This window comes from Neomonachus schauinslandi, chromosome 15 (genome assembly GCF_002201575.2).
Source record: "Neomonachus schauinslandi chromosome 15, ASM220157v2, whole genome shotgun sequence".
NCBI classification, from domain to species: domain Eukaryota; kingdom Metazoa; phylum Chordata; class Mammalia; order Carnivora; family Phocidae; genus Neomonachus; species Neomonachus schauinslandi.
In genome coordinates, this window is record NC_058417.1 from 37,316,943 (window position 1) to 37,337,826 (window position 20,884).

General features: G+C 55.9%; 1 protein-coding gene across 1 annotated transcript in view; it reads left to right on the top strand.

Moving 5' to 3' along the window:
• Positions 1 to 20,884, top strand: part of ARHGAP23 (Rho GTPase activating protein 23) — a 70,622-nt gene that overhangs the window by 38,659 nt on the left and 11,079 nt on the right. The window contains exons 12-20 of the mRNA XM_044921830.1: positions 4,532 to 4,849; positions 6,183 to 6,244; positions 6,500 to 6,630; positions 7,235 to 7,356; positions 7,717 to 7,872; positions 11,789 to 11,867; positions 13,714 to 13,787; positions 14,060 to 14,149; positions 15,114 to 15,239. Of these exons, the coding sequence (XP_044777765.1) occupies positions 4,532 to 4,849; positions 6,183 to 6,244; positions 6,500 to 6,630; positions 7,235 to 7,356; positions 7,717 to 7,872; positions 11,789 to 11,867; positions 13,714 to 13,787; positions 14,060 to 14,149; positions 15,114 to 15,239 (1,158 nt within the window). The remainder of the gene's footprint in view (positions 1 to 4,531; positions 4,850 to 6,182; positions 6,245 to 6,499; positions 6,631 to 7,234; positions 7,357 to 7,716; positions 7,873 to 11,788; positions 11,868 to 13,713; positions 13,788 to 14,059; positions 14,150 to 15,113; positions 15,240 to 20,884) is intronic.

The window sequence follows — 20,884 nt, forward strand, 5'->3', positions numbered from 1 at the left end:
ATGGAGTTCCTGCCCGGCCACTCATGGCCAGCATAAGGCTTTGGGCAGCCTCCCCCGCTCTGTGCCACACTTTTCCGATCTGTAAGATAGGGACAGGGTTATCTTGCACCCTGGGCCGGTGTGAGGTGAAGTGAGCTGGGTAGGTCAGGCGGGGGCGGTCATTCAGCCGTGCCCTCATCCAGTCCGTGGTAATGACCGAGTGCCTGCCGTGCTCCCGGTTCGTGGTCAAGGTTCTGGGTATTTCGCGGAGAGGGAGCCAGGCCGGTCCTGCCTGCTGGGGCTCAGGACGAGCCAAGAAAGCACATGGTGCATAATAGTTGCCAGTGCGTGACTGTCACAGGGGAGGAGCGGAGTGGCGTGGGTGGAGTGACCCCAATCTCGGCGGGGTGCAGGAAGGTGTCCAAGAGGCTGTGACATGAAGGGTGTGTGAGAATCCACAAAGCAGGGAGAGAGGTGAGTGCTCTGACAGCGGAGATGCCCTCCTGGATGGTCTGGGGGGTACGGAGGGCGTGCTGGGTGGCTTCGAGCCAGGCTGAGGGGAGAAGCCGAGGTGAGGAGTCTGGCGCCGGCTCGCGGGGCCTCATCCCCCACGGCAAGCCTTTGCAGGGGTTCCGATGGGCGTGGGAGGTGTGTAAGCCTAGGAGGCAAGGGTCTGTGATAGGAGAAGATAAGGGCATTGCTGTTGTCCAGGTGAGCAAGGGTGGGGGCCCTGACCGAGGTCCTGGCATGGGGCCGACGGGAAGGGACAATTTGGAGAGATCAAGGGAGGGATGGCCTGGGCTTGCTGATGGCTGGGAGGTGAGAGAGGATGGAGGAGGCAGATGATGGCTATGGGGGTGATGGGGCCTTCCCCTGAGCCACAAGGCACTGGAGGGGCAGGTTTGGTGAGAGGAAGCCAAGGGTTCCTTTGGCGACTTGTGGAGTCCAAGTGTCCTGGGACATGGAGGTGTCCTGGGGAGAGAGGCTCCGGGGGCATGGCACTTGGGAAGGAGTCCATCGAGGTGTGCACGGGTGCGTGGGAGAGCATGGAAGGAGAAGGCGAGAGACTGGCTGCACCTTGAGAGGACATGGGGAATGCAGACCAAGGAGGAAAGCCAGCAAGATGGCAGGAGGGCTTGCCTAGGAGGGACAGCAGGGGCCAGCTGTGTGAGCTGAGGAAGGGGAGCCGGGGTGGCAAACCCTTCCAGCCCAAAGTTGGAGCCTCTCTGAGGAACTGGGGAGGACAGCTGACTCCTGCCCGCCAGGTAGCCTGGTCCCCGGCTCTGGATGGCCCCCGGCAGCCCCACCATAGCGTCTCCCGGGCAGGGAGGGGAGATGGCCCCTTCCTGCTCACTGACCAGTTCTGGAGGACAGGACCTTCCACTCTAGGCTCAGCCAGGACCCGATTTCACTTGTCCCCTCAGTGCTGTGGCCTGGGAGTTAGGAGAGGTGTCCTCAAGTCAGCTTCAAGCCCTTAAGTCTGTCCAGGGAACTGATTGCCAGCCACATGTTGTCTGCTCCAGCAAGTCTAGCCTCTCCTGGGTGACCCCCTCCCACTCCCCAGCCTCTTTCAGAGGCCATTTGTTGTCGGGCAGAGGAGGGGCGGGTGTGACAGGTCCCTGCGGTCACAGACCTAGTATTTGAGCTGAATGTAACCTTGGTGACCAGCTAGTACATTTTTCATTTTACCAATAGGGAACACTGATGCCAAGGGAGGGGGCTTGACTCGTCCAAGGTCACCTAGCTGGTTTGGTCTCCAAGGGGCCCCTTGCCACCACTTCACTCTGATACAAAAAAATTCCCTGGAGGGCCATGCTGTCTCCTGCTCCGACGATCCTGTCTGGTCCAGCAGGTCTGTGGTGGTGGGCAGGGCTCATGGCCGCGTGTGGCTGTGTTACCTGCCAGCCGTGGAAACTCCTCACCTGGTTTGTTCAGAGGGCAGAGGCCCATGGTGGGTGAGGAGTAGTAGGTAGGCCACCAGCCCAAGGAAGGGAGCCCTCGGTCTGATGGGGGAGATGGAGCCCCTGCCTTCAGCGTGCTCCGGGGATGATTCATTCATTCATTCAGTGAATATTGATGAGCACTTACCCCACGCCCGTGGACGCTCTAGGCTCTTGGATGTGGACGTGAGCGGAGAGACAAGCTCCCTGCCCCCAGGAGAGATCCACAACCAGCCCAACTGGAGGTTGCAGTAAGCACTCAGGGAAAATGAACTGGTGTGATTGGCTTCAAGTTTGGAGGTAGCAGGGAGGTGCCTTTAGAAAAAAAAGGGTCAGAGAAGGCCTCACTGAGGAGGTGATATTTGTGACATTTGAGCTCAGACCTAAAGGGCAAGAAGGAGACCACATGGAGAAGCGAGAGAAGGGGCTCCTGGCAGAAGGAACAGCAAGAGCAAAGGCCCCAAGAAAGGAAAGGGTTGGCTTGTTCACTAGAGAAGGCCCCTGTGTCTTGACACAGTGAGAAAGACGTTGGTGGAGAAGTGGAGTTTGGAGAGGGAGGGACACACCACAAAAGTTCTTAGATTTGATGCCAGTGGTGGCAGGAACCCACGAGAGGGTGCTAAGCAGGGGAGAGACATGATCTCATTTACATTTCAAAATGGTGGCTGCAGGGATGCCTGGGTGGCTCAGTTGGTTAAGCGTCTACCTTCGGCTCAGGTCATGATCTCGGGGTCCTGGGATGGGGCCCCTCATCAGGCTCCCTGCTCAGCCGGGAGTCTGCTTCTCCCTCTGACCCTCCCCGCTCTTGTGTTCTCTCACTCTCTCTCTCCCTCTCTCAAATAAATAAATAAAATCTTTAAAAAAACAAAATGAGGGCTGCAGGGGTGCCTGTCTGGCTCAGTCGGTAGAGGGTGCATCTCTTGGGGCGCCTGGGTGGCTCAGTTGGTTGGGCGACTGCCTTCGGCTCAGGTCATGATGCCAGGGTCCTGGGATCGAGTCCCGCATCGGGCTCCCGGCTCAGCGGGGAGCCTGCTTCTCCCTCTGACCCTCTCCTCTCGTGCTGTTTCTCTCTCGCTCGCTCTCTAATAAATAAATAAATAAAATCTTAAAAAAAAAAAAAAAATAGAGGGTGCATCTCTTGGTCTCAGGGTCATGAGTTCGAGCCCCATGTTGGGTGTAATTACTTAAAAAACATGGTGGCCGAAGCTGCTGGGTGGAGAGTGGATTACAGGAGGCGAGGGTGGGGACTGGGAAGGTTTGTGTAGTTGTCCAGGTAAGAGGTGGTGGGGTGGACAAGGTGCTGGGTAGCAGGAAAGATGGAGACACGTGGTATTTTGGAAGCAGATGTGACATTCTGATGGGTTGGATGTCAAGGGTGAGGAAAAGGGAGGGGTCAAGGGCAACTCTCAGGTTTCTGGGCGTCTGGGTGGATTTACTGAGCTGGAGAAGTTGAGCAGGGGTTGCTGTGGAGAATAAGTCTGATGGCAAAAATCAAGTGCCCCATGGGGAGCAGGTAGTGTGCAGAGTGCCTATGGGACATGCAAGTGGGGACACTGAGCAGGGGGTGGGAGGTGCAGGACTGTGACTGGGGGGGAAGGGGATGCCAGACCAGGGATACATTTGGGAATCACCGTCAGCAGACAGATGGGATTTAAAGCCACAGGCATGGATGACATCACGGGAGAGGCATGCAGGGAAAGGGGAGCCCAGGACAAAGTTCTGGAGCCCCGCCTCCTTTACAGCAGGGTCTTAACCTCAACTCTAGTGACATGTGGGGCCAGATGATTCTTTGTTGTGGGGGGCTGTCTTGGACATCGGGGGATCTTTAGCAACATCCTTGGCCTCTCCCCTCTAGATTGCATAGTACTTCCCCAGGTGTGACAACTGAAAATGTCTCCAGACAAATGTCCCCCTGGGCACCATTCGCCCCCGTTGAGAACCGCCGGTGAGAGGAAGTTGTGGGGAAGGAAACCAGCGGAGGAGACCGAGAAGGAGCCAGTGGAATTAGGAGGAAAAACAGGGACCCTGGGGTGCCAAGAGAGGGTTTAGAGAAGGAAGGAGCGGCAGGCTGGGCCACATGCCTCAGAGAGGTTAAGGAAAGGGCCGGGAAGGACGGAGAAGATGCCCCTGGCTTTGGCAACATGGGGGGCCTGCGCGGCCAGGATACTGGGTAGAGCCTTGAGCGAGAGGCCAAAGAGCAGGGAGAGCAGATGCAGTGGACGATTCTTGACCAGTTTTGCTGTGCAGGGGGCAGTGTGTGGACTAGGAGTGGCTTTACAAGGATTTTATGTAAGGTGGGCCATGCTGCCGGGGGCCGCGGCTTCTGTGGGGCATTGCGGATGCCAGATGCCCTTGATGGCAGGATTGAAAGGTGCTACTATTGAAAGGAAGATTAGGGACCCTGGGGGGTGGGGACACGGAGAACGATGGGTGGGGGCGTCCAGGCGGCGGAGCGGCTGGGCAGGAGGTGGGGCGGGGCCCCCACTGCTGTGGCCGCCCGCAGCTCTCCTAGGCCCCCCACCCTCCCGCGGGCTGTGGGGGCGGGGAGGGCAGGCCTGGCCTCTCACGCCCTCCCCTCTCCCGTCTCTCCCCCTCCCCGTGTCTCCCTGCAGAAAGCGGGCGGCGGCCTGCGCCAGTGGAAGCGGGTGTACGCCGCGCTGCGGGCGCGCTCGCTCTCGCTGAGCAAGGAGCGGCGGGAGCCCGGGCCGGCGGCGGCGGGGGCGGCGGCGGCCGTCGCAGGTGAGGACGAGGCGGCGCCCGTCTGCATCGGCTCCTGCCTGGTGGACATCTCCTACAGCGAGACCAAGAGGAGGCACGTGTTCCGGCTGACCACCGCTGACTTCTGTGAATATCTCTTTCAGGCTGAGGACCGGGATGACATGCTGGGCTGGATCAGAGCGATCCGAGAGAACAGCAGGGCCGAGGGCGAGGTGAGGGCCCGGCCGCCCACCCGGGGCCTGGGGTGACGGGGAACGGGTGGGGGGCCCCAGGGCCGCCCCTCACCCGCCGTGGACCTCGTCAACCTCTCTGAGCCTCAGTCCCCTCGTCCGTAAAATGGGCTAACCGGAGCGGGCCTTGAGCTCCACCCACCTGGGCTTTGGTGTGAAGAGAACACGCAGACAGTGGCTCCCAGAGCCCCTGGCATCCTCCGTGTTCCCTGGCTGGCAGTAACAGTAATAACTGGAGGAATGACACTAATGATTATTATTATCAACTATTATTATTACTGCCTTGGGCGGGCTCTGGCACAGAGAGGTCAGCTCCAGGCCAACCTCAGATTGGGGTTCAGGAAGCAGGGGTTTCTTCTGGAGGGTGTTACAGAAGGAGGTGCCCGGGGCCAGAACTGTGGCTGGCACTGCTGACAGGGCTGGCCTGTCAGCGGGGCACGAACACATTGACCTTGGGAGGAGGCCAGGAGGATTGGCCTTTGGCAGCAGGCTGCACTGGGTTGACCCAGAGGCTTTGGCAGGGATTTCAGGGTAATTTTTAAATGGCGCCCCCTCTTGGGCAGCTGCACCTGCACACCAGGAGCCTGGGCTGGGGTGTCCGCCGCCCCTCTCCCCCTTGGCCAGGTGCCTGCACAGTGGTGTGTCAGCACACCTGCATGGATTTCACGTGGGGGTCCTGGGCTCAGGGGCTGGTCTCTGCCCGAGGATGGTGGGCCTGGGCCCTGGTCCACGTGTGCACCTGCTCGGGCCATGGGGAGAGGGGCCCTAGTACAGAGCCCCTGGGCCACAGACCCTCTCACTGAGGGGAGACCCGTCCTCTTGCTGAACCAGGCTCTGCTCTCCTCAGAACATTGTCTTTCCTTACTGTGGGGAGGAAAGTACCTGGAATCTGTGGCCCCTGCTCTGGGGGGCCTGGCTGGGCTGTCCCCAGCAGGGCATAGTCAGGGGGGTCCCAAGTGACCTTCATTATTGCAGTAGCTGCCCGTCATGGGGCACGTCCTCTGTGTCTTGCCAGGAATGCGATCAGTGCTACATGCGTAATTCTGCACCCCAACCCGAGGTTGCCGTATTATCTCCTTTGCTACTATGGAAGAGACTGAGGCTCAGAGAGGCTAGTGGGTTACTCTAGGTCACACAGCTGGTGAGGGGGCGCTCGGGAGTCCAGCCCTGGTCTTTCTCGCTCCAGGGTGTGAGCCCTCCAGCTGACAGATGGAGGAGAGAGGGGAGGCAAAGCGGAGGCTGGGGCCAGGGATGAGACCTGAGTTGGCTGGCTGTGGGCACTGATAGGGTCTATTTTTTCTTTCCTCTCCTCCAGGACCCCGGCTGTGCCAACCAAGCTCTGATCAGCAAGAAGCTTAATGATTATCGCAAAGTAAGGTGAGGCCCGCCTCTCCTAAACAGTCCTGGCCAAGGGGTAGGGGCACTCCAGACAGAGGTCATCCTCCTGGCCCACCTCTAGGCCTGAGGGCAGCCCCTGAGTCACCCTATGCTGGGGGCAGGCAGGGTGGCAGGGGCATCGAACCCATTGCTTCAGGGATGGAGAGGGAGGTCCAGAGTTGTAGGAGGCTAGGGCAGGTGGCATGTTGGGTCACGCCAGATGAAGACTTCTCCTCTCCCCCTTTTCCTACACAGCCATAGCTCTGGGCCCAAAGCTGATTCCTCCCCCAAAATCGCTCGTGGCCTGGGGGGCCTCAAGTCTGAGTTCCTCAAACAGAGTACTGCACGTGGCCTCAGGACTCAGGACCAGCCTGCAGGGAGCAAGGGTAGGAAGGTGGCTGCTAAGGGGGTAATGTGTGTGTGTGCGTGTGCATGTGGGACGGTGGGGGTCAGCCCTGTGGGTCTGCATGGGAGCCGAGGGCGTGTGTGTGTGTGTGTGTTGCGGGGGGTGGGTGCCTGTGAGGGTCTGGGGGCTCTCAGCGTCTCAGGGCTGGAAGGGCCTGGAACCTCATTTCCCTCCATGACATCCCAGCTGGGTAGCCTCCAAGTCTCTGCTCGTATCTCTTCAGGAGCAGGAGGCTCATCCTCTCTGGAGGCAGCCTTTTCCATCTTTATACACTTCGGGCTACTAGAAAGTTCTTTCTTTGGTCGTACCAGAATCTAGGGCTCCCACCTTGTTGTTTTAGCCCTTGAGACCACATAGAAGTCCTTACGTTCCTCTGTGGCGTGCGTCCTCAGGACCACACACCCTCATGTCTTAGATCTTCCCTCAGGATATAATTTTCCATCAGCCCTCAGCATTCCAGTAGCTTCTCTGATGGAGTCCCCATATGTCCAAACATGGGTGAGTGTGTGTGGCCAAGTGTGGTTGCTGCCCCTCCCCAGGCCCCCCCGGGCTCACCTGGCTTTGTCTGCCTTCCCCCACCCCAGATGACAGTGCTGCCCCTCCCAAAACCCCCTGGGGCATCAACATCATCAAGAAGAACAAGAAGGCAGCCCCTAGGGCTTTTGGGGTCCGGCTGGAGGAGTGCCAGCCGGCCATAGAGAACCAGGTGAGTCGCGCCATACTCCGGAGCGCGGGGAACGGGGGAGCCCGAGGCGCAGAGGGCCAGAGCTGAGGGACTCTGGAACCAGCGCTCCATCTCATCTTGCAGACCCAGTGGTAGGAGGGGTGGGGGAGCACCCAGGGAGGGAACAGCAGAGCTGAGGCAGAACCCAGAATCGCTGGCCTGCAGCTGGGCGAGGCTCTGGTGTTCTGTCTAGCCCCCAGGCTGGAGGCCGTCCCGCACGGGGCTCCCAGCAGCTCTGGGCTTGCGGGGCTCCGGTCTTGGCCTTCCTGCCTCTTCTGGCCCACTGGGGGGGAGTTCCTGCCCTTCGCCTTCCTAACGTGCCTGCCCTGCCTGTATCCCCAGCGGGTCCCCCTGATCGTGGCCGCGTGCTGTCGCATTGTGGAGGCACGGGGGCTGGAATCCACAGGCATTTACCGAGTGCCAGGCAACAATGCAGTGGTGTCCAGCCTGCAGGAGCAGCTCAACCGTGGGCCCGGTGACATCAACCTGCAGGATGAGGTGGGTGCGGCGGGGGAGGGGCGGGGGGGCAAGGTGCTGTGTGTGTGTCTCTTGTGGTCATCGGACCCTGCGATGTGCCTGGCAGTGAGCCAGGGCCCCAAGATGGGCGAGGCAGACCTGCCCCGGCAAGCCGGATAGAGACACGCTCATGGCCGGGCAGCCCTGAGGCCGAGGCTCGCAGGTGATAGTTTCGGGGGCCTTGAGGACGAACAGCGTTCACTAAGTGCCCGTGAAAGCCGGGTAGGGACATCCCAGGCTGAGGGAATGGCCGGGGCAAAGGCGCGGGCTCTGAAGGGTCACCAGCAGCCAGCTCACCTTCTCTGTAAAGGGCCAGGTGGCGAACGCTTTAGGCTTTGGTCACCACGCGGTCTCTTCCTCCTCCTCCTCCTTCTTCACAGCCCTTTAAACACATAAAAACTCTTCTTAGCTCCGGGGCCATACGAAACCAGGCCGCTGGCTGGACTTGAGCTCCGGGCTGTGGTTTGCGGACCCCTGGCTTAGAGGGGGGCATGGGGCATTTTGTGGGGCAGCCAGCACTTTGCGTCGTTGCAGCCGGGGTCAGGAGGGGCTGGTCGGGTGGCACAAAGCCGGCTGGGGAAGGAATCTGACAGCCACACTTAAGAGCTCGCAGCAGGTTATATGTCAGTTATGGCTCAGTGAAGCCGGAAAAAAGCCAAAAACATATTTCAGTGTGAAAAAGAAAAAATAACAAGTATTTGCAGCAGGGCCAATGTTTCTCAAACTGTGTTCCCCAGAGGAGCTGTGGGAGGCCGGGAACAGGTCAGGAGCCCCCATCCTTGCTTGAACTAGACTAATCTGCTTTGTTTGTTTTTTTAATGTCATATTTTCATATTGGGTTTTCATGTTTGACGAAAGGGGCTCTGCTGAGAAAGATATTTTGGAAAACCGCAGATCTGGGCAATGAAGTCCCATGAGTCCCATATTGTGAAGCTTTATGTGATACATGACAGTCTTCCTGCCCCTGGGGAGGAAATGGGGAGACATGACATGCGGGATAGTAGCCAAGAGAAAAGGCTGATCTCTCACCAGGGACCAGACTGTGTGATGAGGAAGGAGAAGATGTTGAGGGCTGGAGCAGGTGGGAAACTTGAGTGTTGGAATCTTTGAAGGATGAATGGGAGGGGGCAGGTGGACAAGAACGCAGTCCCACCTGGGAATGATGGCATTTTCCAAAATCCCAGAGGAGGGTCTGAGTGTCGGGAGAGAATAGACCCACCTCCTGCCTCCTTCCTGGGCTTGGCGGTGGGGAGGGTGAGGCCCAGGGCAGGAGGCAGAGGGCTTTTGATGGCTCCACTGAAGCCTTTGACCTTGATCCAGTAGACAATAGGGAGCTTTCCCTTGTTCTTCAGCTGGGGAGGCATAAATGAGAGTGGGGTCTGCTCTAGCTTATGCCTGATGGATATGAATGAGGGGGGCCCAGAGCGGGCATCTATGGGAGAATTGCTGATATGTGGGAAGTGCAAGGGGCCAGGAGGACGTGGTGGTCCCAGGGGAATAAGGAGGATGGGAGCAGCTCTAGGAGTTGGCCACAGGAGAGGGAGGAAGGGGGGGCAGGGAAGAGCCCACATTTGAGCTGGGGGCTGATGATGTGTCTCTGGCAGAAACTGGGGAGTAGGGCCGGAGAGGGAGGATGTATCAGGTAGGGGCCCTGCTGGATTTGGGGTGATGGTACAATTGGCACTGCCCAAGAGTTGACTGGAGGATGGGTGTGGTCATGCTGGGGCGCAGAGTGGGACGATGGAGGGAGCTGCTAGATGGGCAGAGGCTGGGCAGCAGGAGTGAAAGGCCAGGCTCCGCGTGGGACAGAGGAGAGGGTGCAGGTAAGGCTGGGGATGAGGGGCAGATACGTGCACATGGGAGTGGTCCAGAGGCCTTGGGTTTGGCAGCTGGGAGATGAGAAGAGCCCACGCCTCGGGCCAGGCAGTGATGGGGCAGGTGGGCAGGAGCTGCAGTGGGAAGGGGTGGGTATGCACTGAAGCACATTCGCTGGGCCTTAGCCAGGAAAGAAGCATGGCCGGAGCTGGGGGGGCAGCTGGCCCAAGTCAGGGCCCAGAATGTGGGCATGCCGAGGGTGTCGGGTGTGTAGTTTTGTCTCAGACATCAGTTCTGTCCTTTGTCGTGGGGACTGCTGGAAGTTAATTTTTTTTTTTTAATTTTTAAAAAAGATTGTATTTATTTATTTATTTGAGAGAGAGTGAGGAAGCATCAGCAGGGGGAAGGGGCAGAGGGAGAAACAGACTCCCCACTGATCAGGGAGCCTGATGCCCAGGACCCTGGGATCATGACCTGAGCCGAAGGCAGATGCTTAACCAACTGAGCCACTCAGTTAAGTATTGTGGGCAGGGTGACTGTAACTCCTCCTGAGCCTGAGGGGAGGGTATTGTTTGTGGGATGGTGTGGCATTAAGCTGTGGACCCACTGTACAGAGCCTGTATGTTGTGGAGCTGTATGTCTTTGTGGAGAGCCTTACCTTGTGTTGTGGGCCTGAGTTACTCGGCGCCGTTCCTGTCAAGGCTGTTACCCTTGACTTTGTGCAGGGTGGTGGTGCCCCCTGGTGGTCAGAGGGGGCAACGCCCCAGCCATGCTTCATTCGTTCTTGCGTTCAACAACCCATTTATTTAGAACAGGGTTTCTCAATCTTTTTTTTAAAGATTTTATTTATTTATTTGACAGAGAGAGACACAGCGAGAGAGGGAACACAAGCAGGGGGAGTGGGAGAGGGAGAAGCAGGCTTCCCGCAGAGCAGGGAGCCCGATGCGGGGCTCGATCCCAGGACCCTGAGATCACGACCTGAGCCGAAGGCAGACGCTTAATGACTGAGCCACCCAGGCGCCCCCAGGGTTTCTCAATCTTGACACTTTGGGCAGAATAGTTCTTGGTCGTGGGAAGTTGTCCTGTGCATCACAGAAAGTTTAAAGGCATCCCCGGACTCTACCCGCTGGATGCCAGTGGCACCCCCTGCAGTTGTGGAAACCAACGTGGTTCTAGAATATCACCAAATGTCCCTGGGGGGGGGGGAGTGGTGATTCTGCTCCTGGGGAGAACTACTGATTTAGACCATTGAAGTGCCGGGCTAACTGAGCTTGCCAGGTGGTAGGAGCACAGTGGGGGACGGGGCAGACAGGATCCCTGCTCCTCAGGGAGCTGCAGGCCTGCCAGACAGATAGGCAGGGACGAGCAGACAAATGCATACAACAGTGACCACGTGTGGCAAGTGCCATGAAGGAAACAAAGTCAGGGCTGCTGCACAAGTGACAGGGCGGTGGCGGCGGTGGCTGTGTTAGCTGGGACTGTCAGGGAAGGCCTCCCGGAAGCGGTGACATTTGGGCAGGGTGAGGAGCCAGGCCTGTGAAGGCAGGGGAGGAAAGTTGTAGTGGAGGGAATCGGCAAGTGCAAAAGGCCTGAGACAGGAGGGTGCCAGGCGTGAGCGACTGCTGTGTCATGCATAAGGAGAGGGGGGTGTCCAAGGATGACTCTCTGCTAAGTGGGGAGCCCTGGGAGGCAGGAGGGGGCGCTATAAGGCCCAAAGAGGTCCAATCACCAAGGAGGTTTTGCTCACCTCTGTCCCACAGTGCTGGTGCTAAAGAAGGTAGCTGGTACTTTCTGGGGGTAGGCAAATGTCGGAGCCAACTGGGCTTGCTGGAGCAGGGAGGGGGTTGGGCCATTTGGTCAAGGGGCCACGACCCAGCTGGGGACTGTCCTGCCGCCACCACCCTGATGAGTCTTCTTAGCCCAGAGATCCCTGGTCTGGGCGGAGCTGTGAGTGTACCCCAGGGAGGGCCTGGGCTGGGCTGGGCTGGGCTGGGCTGGGCTGGACTCTGGGGCTGGACTAGCATGGAGACGTGGGCACCCTGCTGCACCTGCCTGGGGCCTGACATCCTTGCCTTCTCCCCAGCGCTGGCAAGACCTCAATGTGATCAGCAGCCTGCTCAAGTCCTTCTTCCGAAAGCTGCCTGAGCCTCTTTTCACCGATGGTGAGTAGCAGGTGGCAGTGGGAATGGGAGGAGGAGGGACGCCTGTCTTTGCTGCACTCCGATCGTTTTTTAAATTGGGTTTCTTGGCTTTACTCTTTGGGGTTTTGTTTTAAGGCAAGAGAAACACGTGCTTGTCACATAGTATAGATACAAGTAAAGAAAGCGCAGAGGTCCCTGTCCCCAGAGGTTATCCTAGCACTTTATGAGCACCGGCTATGTGCCAGGCACTGCTCCCTCCAACAACCCTACGAGGTCCTGTGTCTCCACTGTACAGACGAGGAAACGAAGATGAAGTGATTTGCCCAAGGTCACCCAGGTTGTAAGTGTCGGAGCCAGCCTTCGGCCCTGGCAGCTGGCTCCACAGCCCAGCTAATCACTCCCCTATGGATGGGTATTTAGGCTGTATTCGATTTTTGCTCTTACAAAAAATGGTTGTAACGACTTTCCCTAATGTGTCCCTGCATGCCTGGATCAGTGTCCTCGAGGTAGATTCCTAGACGTAGCATTTCTAGGTCAAAGTCCTGGTCGCCATTTTTGGAAGCTAATGTCAAGTTGCCCTCTGAGAAGAAGGCCCTACTTCACACTCTTGCCAACAGCCTAGGAGGCAATTTGCTTCCGCGCACCCCCATCAACCCTGGATGTCATCAATACTTTACATTTTTGTTAATTGGAAGAGAAATGTCATCTCATTACTGTTTTCATTTTTGTTTCTTTTGTTACTAGGGAAATTCACTATCTTTTCATTAATTTATTGGCCTTTTCTGTTTCCTCTCATTTCCTGTTCGACTGTGTGCCCATTTTCCTATTGGGTTGTCTTTTTTGGTATTGATTTGTAGGACACAAGCTCTTGTATAGTATAGGTATTAACCCTTTGTTAGTTTTGGCAGTAGTTTGTTCCTGCTCTGTCATTTGCCTATGAACTTTGCATGGTAAGGAACTGGAAACAATTATTTTAAGTGTAGTCAAAGCTGTTGGTCTTCAATGGATTCTGCATCTCACATTGAGGAAGGCCTCATGATTGTGAAGATATTTTCTTGTTTTTCCCAATATTTTAATGACTTTTACTTTTGGCTCTGTAATGCAGTTAAATTTGTTTGCATATTATGTGAGCTGGAAATGGATTTTTGTTCCTCCAACAAGATAGCTAGTTGTCCCAGGGACATTTATTGACACCTGCATTCTTCCTCGCTGATTTCAAATACTGCTTTTGTCACATAGTAAACATCCATGTGGCCTCTTCCCCTCCTTTCTGTGTCCTCATCCTTGGTTAGCTCTCCCCGTGAGTCCCACACCACTGTGGCGGGCTATGGTTTTAGTCCATTTCTGTATCTGATAGGGCACATCCTCCCTCGTCATTCTTCCTGTACAAAATATCCTCAGCTATCCGTATGCATTTATTCATCAGATGAATTTTAGAATAAACTTACCATGTTCCATTTTTTTAAAGTTCCCCTTGGGCTTCTTCTGAAGGGAGTTGGGGGCATCTTGACCCAGGTGGGGTGGGCATCTGGAGGCTGAAAGGCCCCTCCCTCTTTCTAGGTAACCTTCTCTTCTGACCTTGTGATGTTCTTGTCCCAGATGCTGGGGCAAGAACCCCTCTTCCAGTATCAACATGCAGCTGAGGTCTTATTTCTTCCCAAACAAACACACCTGGGCTACCCCAAGTCAGGTGCACGCCTGAGTGTCGCTGTAGTGGATTTGATCATGTGGACACAAGGCCACAGATCTCCCCCCCACCCCCCCGAACTGGAACAGCCTGGGCCTCCTCAGCTTGGAAGCAGCCCACCCCGAGAGTGGGAAAAGGGACTGCCTCTCGCCTCTCTAAAGAGTCTTCACTGTGTTCTAGACAAATACAACGACTTCATTGAGGCCAATCGCATCGAAGACTCAAGGGAGCGGATGAAGACGCTCCGGAAGCTGGTAAGGCGACAGAGACACCCTTAGGCAGAAGGCAGACGAGGCTGGGAGAGCACCACTGCCCTGGGAGGCCTGGAGTCCAATGCCACCAATTCCTTCTGTGACCTTGAAGAGGCCCTTCTCCTCTCTGGGCCTCAGTTTCTCCATCTATCCAACAGGGCTGGTTAGAGGGTGGCTTCCAGACCCCCGAGATATGGCAATGGGAACCCCTGTGGGGCGTGGTGGGAAGGTGGGGCAGCCATCACAGCCCCATGCCCCTTCTCACTGCTACCCAGATCCGGGATCTCCCAGGACACTACTATGAAACGCTCAAATTCCTCGTGGGCCATCTGAAGACCATTGCTGACCACTCGGAGAAAAACAAGGTGGGGGGATGCTGGCGTGGAGTGTGGGGGAAGGAAGCATATAGGGTCCTTTCAGCATACTCTAAGCTCCTCCAGGTCAGATAATCCCAAGGCCCTCTAGGCACACCCTCCTCAGAGGTCATTCTGTCCCCACCCCACCCCTCTGTGCTTCTCCCCTGGAGAGCCATCTCCTGAGTTTCTGAGGGCCTCCCAGAGGATGGAAATCTATCCTTGGATCTAGCTCGAATCCCTTGCATTGCATTTTTCTTTTCTTTTCTTTTTAAAGATTTTATTTATTTATTTGACAGAGAGAGAGAGATAGTGAGAACAGGGACACAAGCAGGGGGAGAGGGAGAGGGAGAAGCAGACTCCCTACTGAGCAGGGAGCCCGATGTAGGGCTCAATCCCAGGACCCCAGGATCATGACCTGAGCCGAAGGCAGATGCTTAATGACTGAGCCACCCAGGCGCCCACATCTTTCTTTTCTTTTTAAAACTATTTTAAGTAATCTCTACACTCAACATGGGGCTCGAGCTCACAACCCCAAGATCAAGAGTCACATACTCTACAGACTGAGCCGGCCAGGTGCCCCGCATTGCATTTTTCTAATCAAGCCTCTATATCTTCTGGTTCTGCAGCAGGGAAAATGAATGGAGCTATAGGAATTCTCTCAGTTTTAAAATACCCTTAGAACCTCCAGCAGGTCCCTATTCTGGGATCTCTCACTGTTAGCACAGTATGGGTGAGCAGGTTGGGCACTGCCCTAGGCTGCCAGGCTTGGGGATGAGGAAGGCTGAAATCTGGCCTGTGCTGTACTTACCAGGCATCTCCAGGCCCAGCAAGGAGGTGTCCATCCCATAAGCCAGGCACAGCTCAGGATGTGGTTGGGCCTCGGGCCTGAGGGGCCACAGTGAGGGAGGCCTGGGGGACTGGAGGTCAGAGCTCAGGGGGTGTGAACGCTGACCTGCTCTCCTCCCCGGCCCAGATGGAGCCCAGGAACCTGGCCCTGGTCTTCGGGCCGACGCTGGTGAGGACGTCTGAGGACAACATGGCGGACATGGTGACCCACATGCCGGACCGCTATAAGATCGTGGAGACGCTGATCCAGCACGTAAGCAGCCATGCTGGGCTGTGGCCATGTGCCCCTGGGCATCTCGCTCCTGCGCGCCTGGGTGGATGTGTTCAGGGAAGGAGGAGGCAGTTTAAGCAAATGCTCCTGGGATGGTGAATGCCCTTCAGAAGCGATGGGCTGCATTTCCTTACCAAACAGGAATGGATCCTAGAATCCCTGTCTTTCTAGAATGTTTCGTCCCCAGCGGGAGAATCCGGAAGCCCTTGAGCTTCCAAGATATGTATGAGGGTCAGAGGGCGGAGGAACGTCAGGGAAGACGCTGCTGGGTTGGAGAGCCAGGGGTGGATGCAGGGGCACCTTCAGAAAGGGGCCCCCAGGAGAAGTGTCCTGGCAGAAACAGGCAGACAGGTGTAGGGGGTGGGGGCAGAGCTCTGCCTTGCCGGCCCCACTGAGGCTTCAGGGAGCAAATGGTGATGCCCAGGGGAGGGGAGGGGAGAGGGGCAGGGCAGAGCAAGGGCTGAGACGGATCCTGCACTCGTGCTCCCTACGTCTTGGGCTGGTCTCCTCACTTCTCAGGGCTGCCTGGAGGCACCTCCAGCCCTGGGTCTCTAAGGATTCTACTGACTGTCCATGATGGGATGAGAACCTAGAGCAGCCAACAGAGGGCGCAGGAGGCCTTGGTCCTCTGGAGCCAAACCCGGGACAGCACTGCCCCCTTCTGGGGCACTCAGGGATGTTTTTTGACATCCTCGATTTTCCATTTCCAAATCTCCCTACGGCCTGTAGATGGAACGGACCCCGTCCTGCCAGGAGAAATAAGATTGGCAGCCGGCTAGGGGAACGGGGTCCTTGGCCTCCGCAATGTCACAGATGCTTTAGGGAAGGGCAACCAGGGCATGCTACTTCCATCTTATAGATGAAGAAACTGGTGCTCAGAGAGGAAAGGGACTTGCTTGAAGTCACATGGCTAATAAGTGACAGCCCCAGGATTGTAGGCCAGCCTTGTCTGAACAAAGTTTGTGCTTTCCTCTGCCCCTGCTGGGAGGGTGGACTCCTGGGTCCATCCTAGAGCTGACTTGGCTGGCCAAGTGAGGCGGTGGGGTAGACTTTGGTCATGCTGAGTGGCCCTGCCTGCTTATTTCCTTCCTTTACTGGGTGGTCAGGGCTCTGAGCCTCAGGAGGGAATATCGAAGCCTGTTCTCGTGCTAACACTGGGACCACCACTCCAGAGCTGTGAGGGAAGCCCAGGCCGCGGGGCAGTGTCAGGGATCCCGATGGGGCCTCAGTCTGGGGCAGCTTATCTCCCTTGGAAAAGTTCATCTCCCCAACCCAGCAGGTAGCCCCTGGAGCCCCCATGAGTGTGTGCTTTGGGAGGGGGCCAGTGCGGAAGAAAGGGGAGGCTGGCTCCATGGCTCCTAGAGAAGCCCCCGGAAGCCTGAGGCCTGTGGTCAGCTAGGGTGTCAGGAAGAGCAGCCTCTGGGAGAAGGGGGGCCCAAAGTGTGTCCACTTGCCCTCCCCTAGGCCCTCAAGAGGGGGTCCCCAGCCAGTGGCGGCCCCTCCTTTGGGTGGAGTGGCAGGAGGAGGAATGTATCTGTCTCCGTCATAGGAGTATTCCCAGCGTCCAGCCTAGTGCCTGGCACATAGTGAACACTCAGGGTTTGTTGAATGAATGAATGAATGAATGAATGAGTTGCTTTTGAGGTTCTACCCATCTGGGCTTTGACACTAGGGATTCATTCCTGGGCACCCATGGAGCTAGAGCCTCTCCATTCTCTGCGTCCTTGGCACTTGAACATAATCAGCCTGGACAGTTGTCAAGGGAATGAGCTACCCCCTCTGCAGTCCCCTGGAGTCCACCCACCCAAGTTTGCCGGTGTCCGTCTAGTCCAGAGTCAGCGTAGTCACGAGCCCAGGCAGGACAGGACTTTGGCAGAGAGCGCTCCGACTCTGGCTGGGAGCCTGTGGCCAGTCAGTGGATGGTTGAAAGTCGTGGGTGACATGACCTCCTGCTGGATTTCCAGCCGCAGCCGTCACCTGGCCTCCCTACTGGGGGCTCCTGTCCCCTGTGGAACTCTCGGACAGCAGAGCTGGAAGGGGCCGCGAGGCCCCGAGACCCATCCTTGCGTGGTACAGAGGGCGGAAACGGGTGAGGAGAGAGGCAGCGACGTGCCCCGGGTCACACAGCACGATCGCGGTGGAGTGGAGATGCACAGACCCAGGTGTTCAGCCTCCCGGTGGCAAGTCACCAGCCAGCTCATGGCCACGTTCACTAAGCCACCTGAAACCCAAACCAAGACCGCCTCAAGGCATTCATTCCTTGATTCACCTGGCAAACTCCGTGATTCCTACTCGCTGCACGCTGGGAGTTCTCCACCGCAGCACTAGTGACCTTTGGGGCCAGATAATTCTTCGTGGGGGGCTGTCCTGTGCATTGGAGGATGGTTGGCATCTCTGGCTAGAAGCCAGGAGCATCCCTCGGGTTGCGACACATGCAAATGTCTGCAGACTTTGCCGAATGCCCTGCGGCCGGGGGCGGGGGGCAGACTCACCGAGGCTCAGAAGCACTGGGGCAGGGGGCTCAGGGCTCTGGCTCTGGAGCCGGCCTGCCCGAGTTCACCGCGGCCTCTGCTCCTTGCTGGCTGTGTGGCCTTGGCCAAGTGACTGATGCTCTCGTCTGCAGAGCAGAGAGAAGAGCAATGCTTATTACCTCACGAAGTAGTTGCGAGGCTTCCGTGAGCTGATAGCCGCGAAGGCCCTCGGATGCCACCGAGCAGCTCGGATGTGCTGTGTGGATTAGTGATGGCGGACAACTGACCTCACTCCACGCCAGGGGCCGAGGCGCATGCTGGGCCCCGGAGGTGAATGGAAGCCAGGCCCTGCTCGGAAGGGGCGCTGCCCAGTGAAGACCTCACTTCATTTTCTGGGCTCTGGTCAGGGAAGCCCCGTGGAAGGAGCCGACCCTGCCCCAGGTGTAGGGTTGGGACCCTAGTCAGGGGCTCCCTGAAGTGTCGTCAAAGGCCTCAAGGAATTTAGCCAGGCAGAGGGAACTGGATGTGCACCAGCTAGTGTGCATTCCTCCCGAGAACTCGGGGCTCCCTGAAACTTCCTTCACACTTCTGGGCTCCCACAGCACTTTCGGGCACCCTCAAACCGAGTTAAAGACTGGCTCCTCAGGGCTCCTGTCCTCAGCCCGTCTCTGGGAACCGCACCTTTTCGTAATTACAGCTAACACCTATTACACACTAACAGTGCGTTGTACTGAGTGCTTTACATACCATATTGCGTTATTTTTTAAAAATTTAAATGGAGGAGGGCACCTGGGTGGCTCAGGCGGTTAAGCGTCCGACTTGATTCTGGCTCAGGTCGTGATCTCGCGGTCGTGAGATGGAGCCCCGTGCTGGGCTCCACACTGGGTGTGGAGTGTGCTTGACATTCTCTCCCTCTGCCCCATCCCTCTGCCCCATCCCTCTCCTGCTCACACGCGTGCTCTCTCTCCCTCTCACAAAAAAAATATTTATTTTTAATGGAGTTATAATTGACATGTAACATTATATTAGTTTCAGGTGTACAACAGAATGATTCGATATTTGTATATGTTGTGAAATGATCAGCACTATAAGTCTAGTCACCACCCATCACCGTGCATAATTACAATTGTTTTTCTTGTAATGAGAATTCTTTTTAAGATTTATTTATTTATTTTAGAGAAAGAAAGTGAGAGAGAGCAGGGGGAGGGGCAGAGGGGAAGAGAGAGAGAGAATCTCAAGCAGACTCCCCGCTGAGTGCAGACCCTGACAGTGGGGCTCAATCCCAGGACCCTGGGATCATGACCTGAGCAGAAATCAAGAGTCAGACGTTTAATGGACTGAGCCACCCAGGCGCCCCGAAGAGAATTTTTTTTTAAGATTTTATTTATTTATTTGAGAGAGAGAGAAGGGGAGAGAGAGAGCACATGAGAGGGGGGGAGGGTCAGAGGGAGAAGCAGACTCCCCGCCGAGCAGGGAGCCCGATGCCGGACTCGATCCAGGGACTCCAGGATCATGACCTGAGCCGAAGGCAGTCGCTTAACCAACTGAGCCACCCAGGCACCCTGCAATGGATTTTTTAAGAAGATTTATTTATTTATTTTAGAGAGCATGTGAGCATGGGGGGAGGGGCAAAGGGAAAGGGGGAGAGAGTCTCAAGCAGGCTCTGTGCTGGGCTCCATCTCACTGAGATCATGACCTGAGCCAAAACCAAGAGTTGGATGCTTAACTGACTGTACCACCCAGGCACCCCTAGAGTTTGCAATTGATTCTTTTTTTTTTTTAAGATCTTATTTATTTATTTGAGACAGAGAATGAGAGAGACAGAGAGCACATGAGAGGGGGGAGGGTCAGAGGGAGAAGCAGACTCCCCGCCGAGCAGGGAGCCCGACGCGGGACTCGATCCCGGGACTCCAGGATCGTGACCTGAGCCGAAGGCAGTCGCTTAACCGACTGAGCCACCCAGGCGCCCGAGAATTTTAAAGATTTATTCCTTAGTAACTTCCAAGTACACAATACAGTGTTCTTAACTATAGTCGTCATGCTCTGTACTACATCCCCATGACTTATTTATTTTATAATTGGAAGTGTGTACCTTTTGACCCCCTCATCCCCTTGGTCCTCGCCCCACTCCTGGCAACCACCAACCTGTTCTCTCTACCTGTGAGCTAGGATTTTGTTTGTCTGTTTGTTTGTTTTAGATTCCACATCTAAGTGGAGAGTATACGGTATTTGTCTTTCTCTGTCTGACTTATTTCATTTAGCCTAGTGCCCTCGAGGTCCACCCGTGTGGTCGCAAATGGCAAGATTTCCTTCTTTTTATGGCTGAGGAGTATTCCATTTCATATACATACCACATCTTCTTTATCCATTACTCCACTGATAGACACTCAGGTCGCTTCCATATCTTGGCTTTGTAAATAATGTGCTGCAATGAACGTCAGGGTGCAGATATCTTTTCTTGTTGGTGTTTTTTCTTTTTTTTTCCTTCAGATAAATACCCAGAAGTGGAATTGCTGGATCCTAGGGTTGTTCTATTTTTAACTTTTGAGGAGCCTCCATACTGGTTTCCATAGTGGCTAAGCCATTTTACATTTGCACCAACTGTGTGTGAAGGTTCCCTTTTCTCCCACATCCTCTCCAACACTCGGTATTTCTAGTCTTTTTTATAATAGCCATACAGGATTTCATGTTAATTCTCACCACAATTCTAGAAGTAGATACTCCTATTATGTCCATTTTACAGATAAGTAAATAGACTCAGAGAGGTCATTTACCTGAGGTGAACTTGAGCCTGAGAAGACTGACTTTAGATCTTGCATTATTATTATTTTTTAAAGATTTTATTTTTATTTATTTGACAGAGAGAGAGACAGCCAGAGAGGGAACACAAGCAGGGGGAGCGGGAGAGGGAGAAGCAGGCTTCCCGCAGAGCGGGGAGCCCGATGCGGGGCTCGATCCTAGGACCCTGGGATCATGACCTGAGCTGAAGGCAGATGCTTAATGACTGAGCCACCCAGGTGCCCCATTGCATTATTTTTTTAAGATTTTATTTCTTTATTTGAGAGAGATGGAGAGAGAGAGCTCGCGTGTGCATGAACGCATGCGCGCAGGAGTTGGGAGGGGCAGAGGGAGAGAGAAAGAGAGAGAAGCAGACTC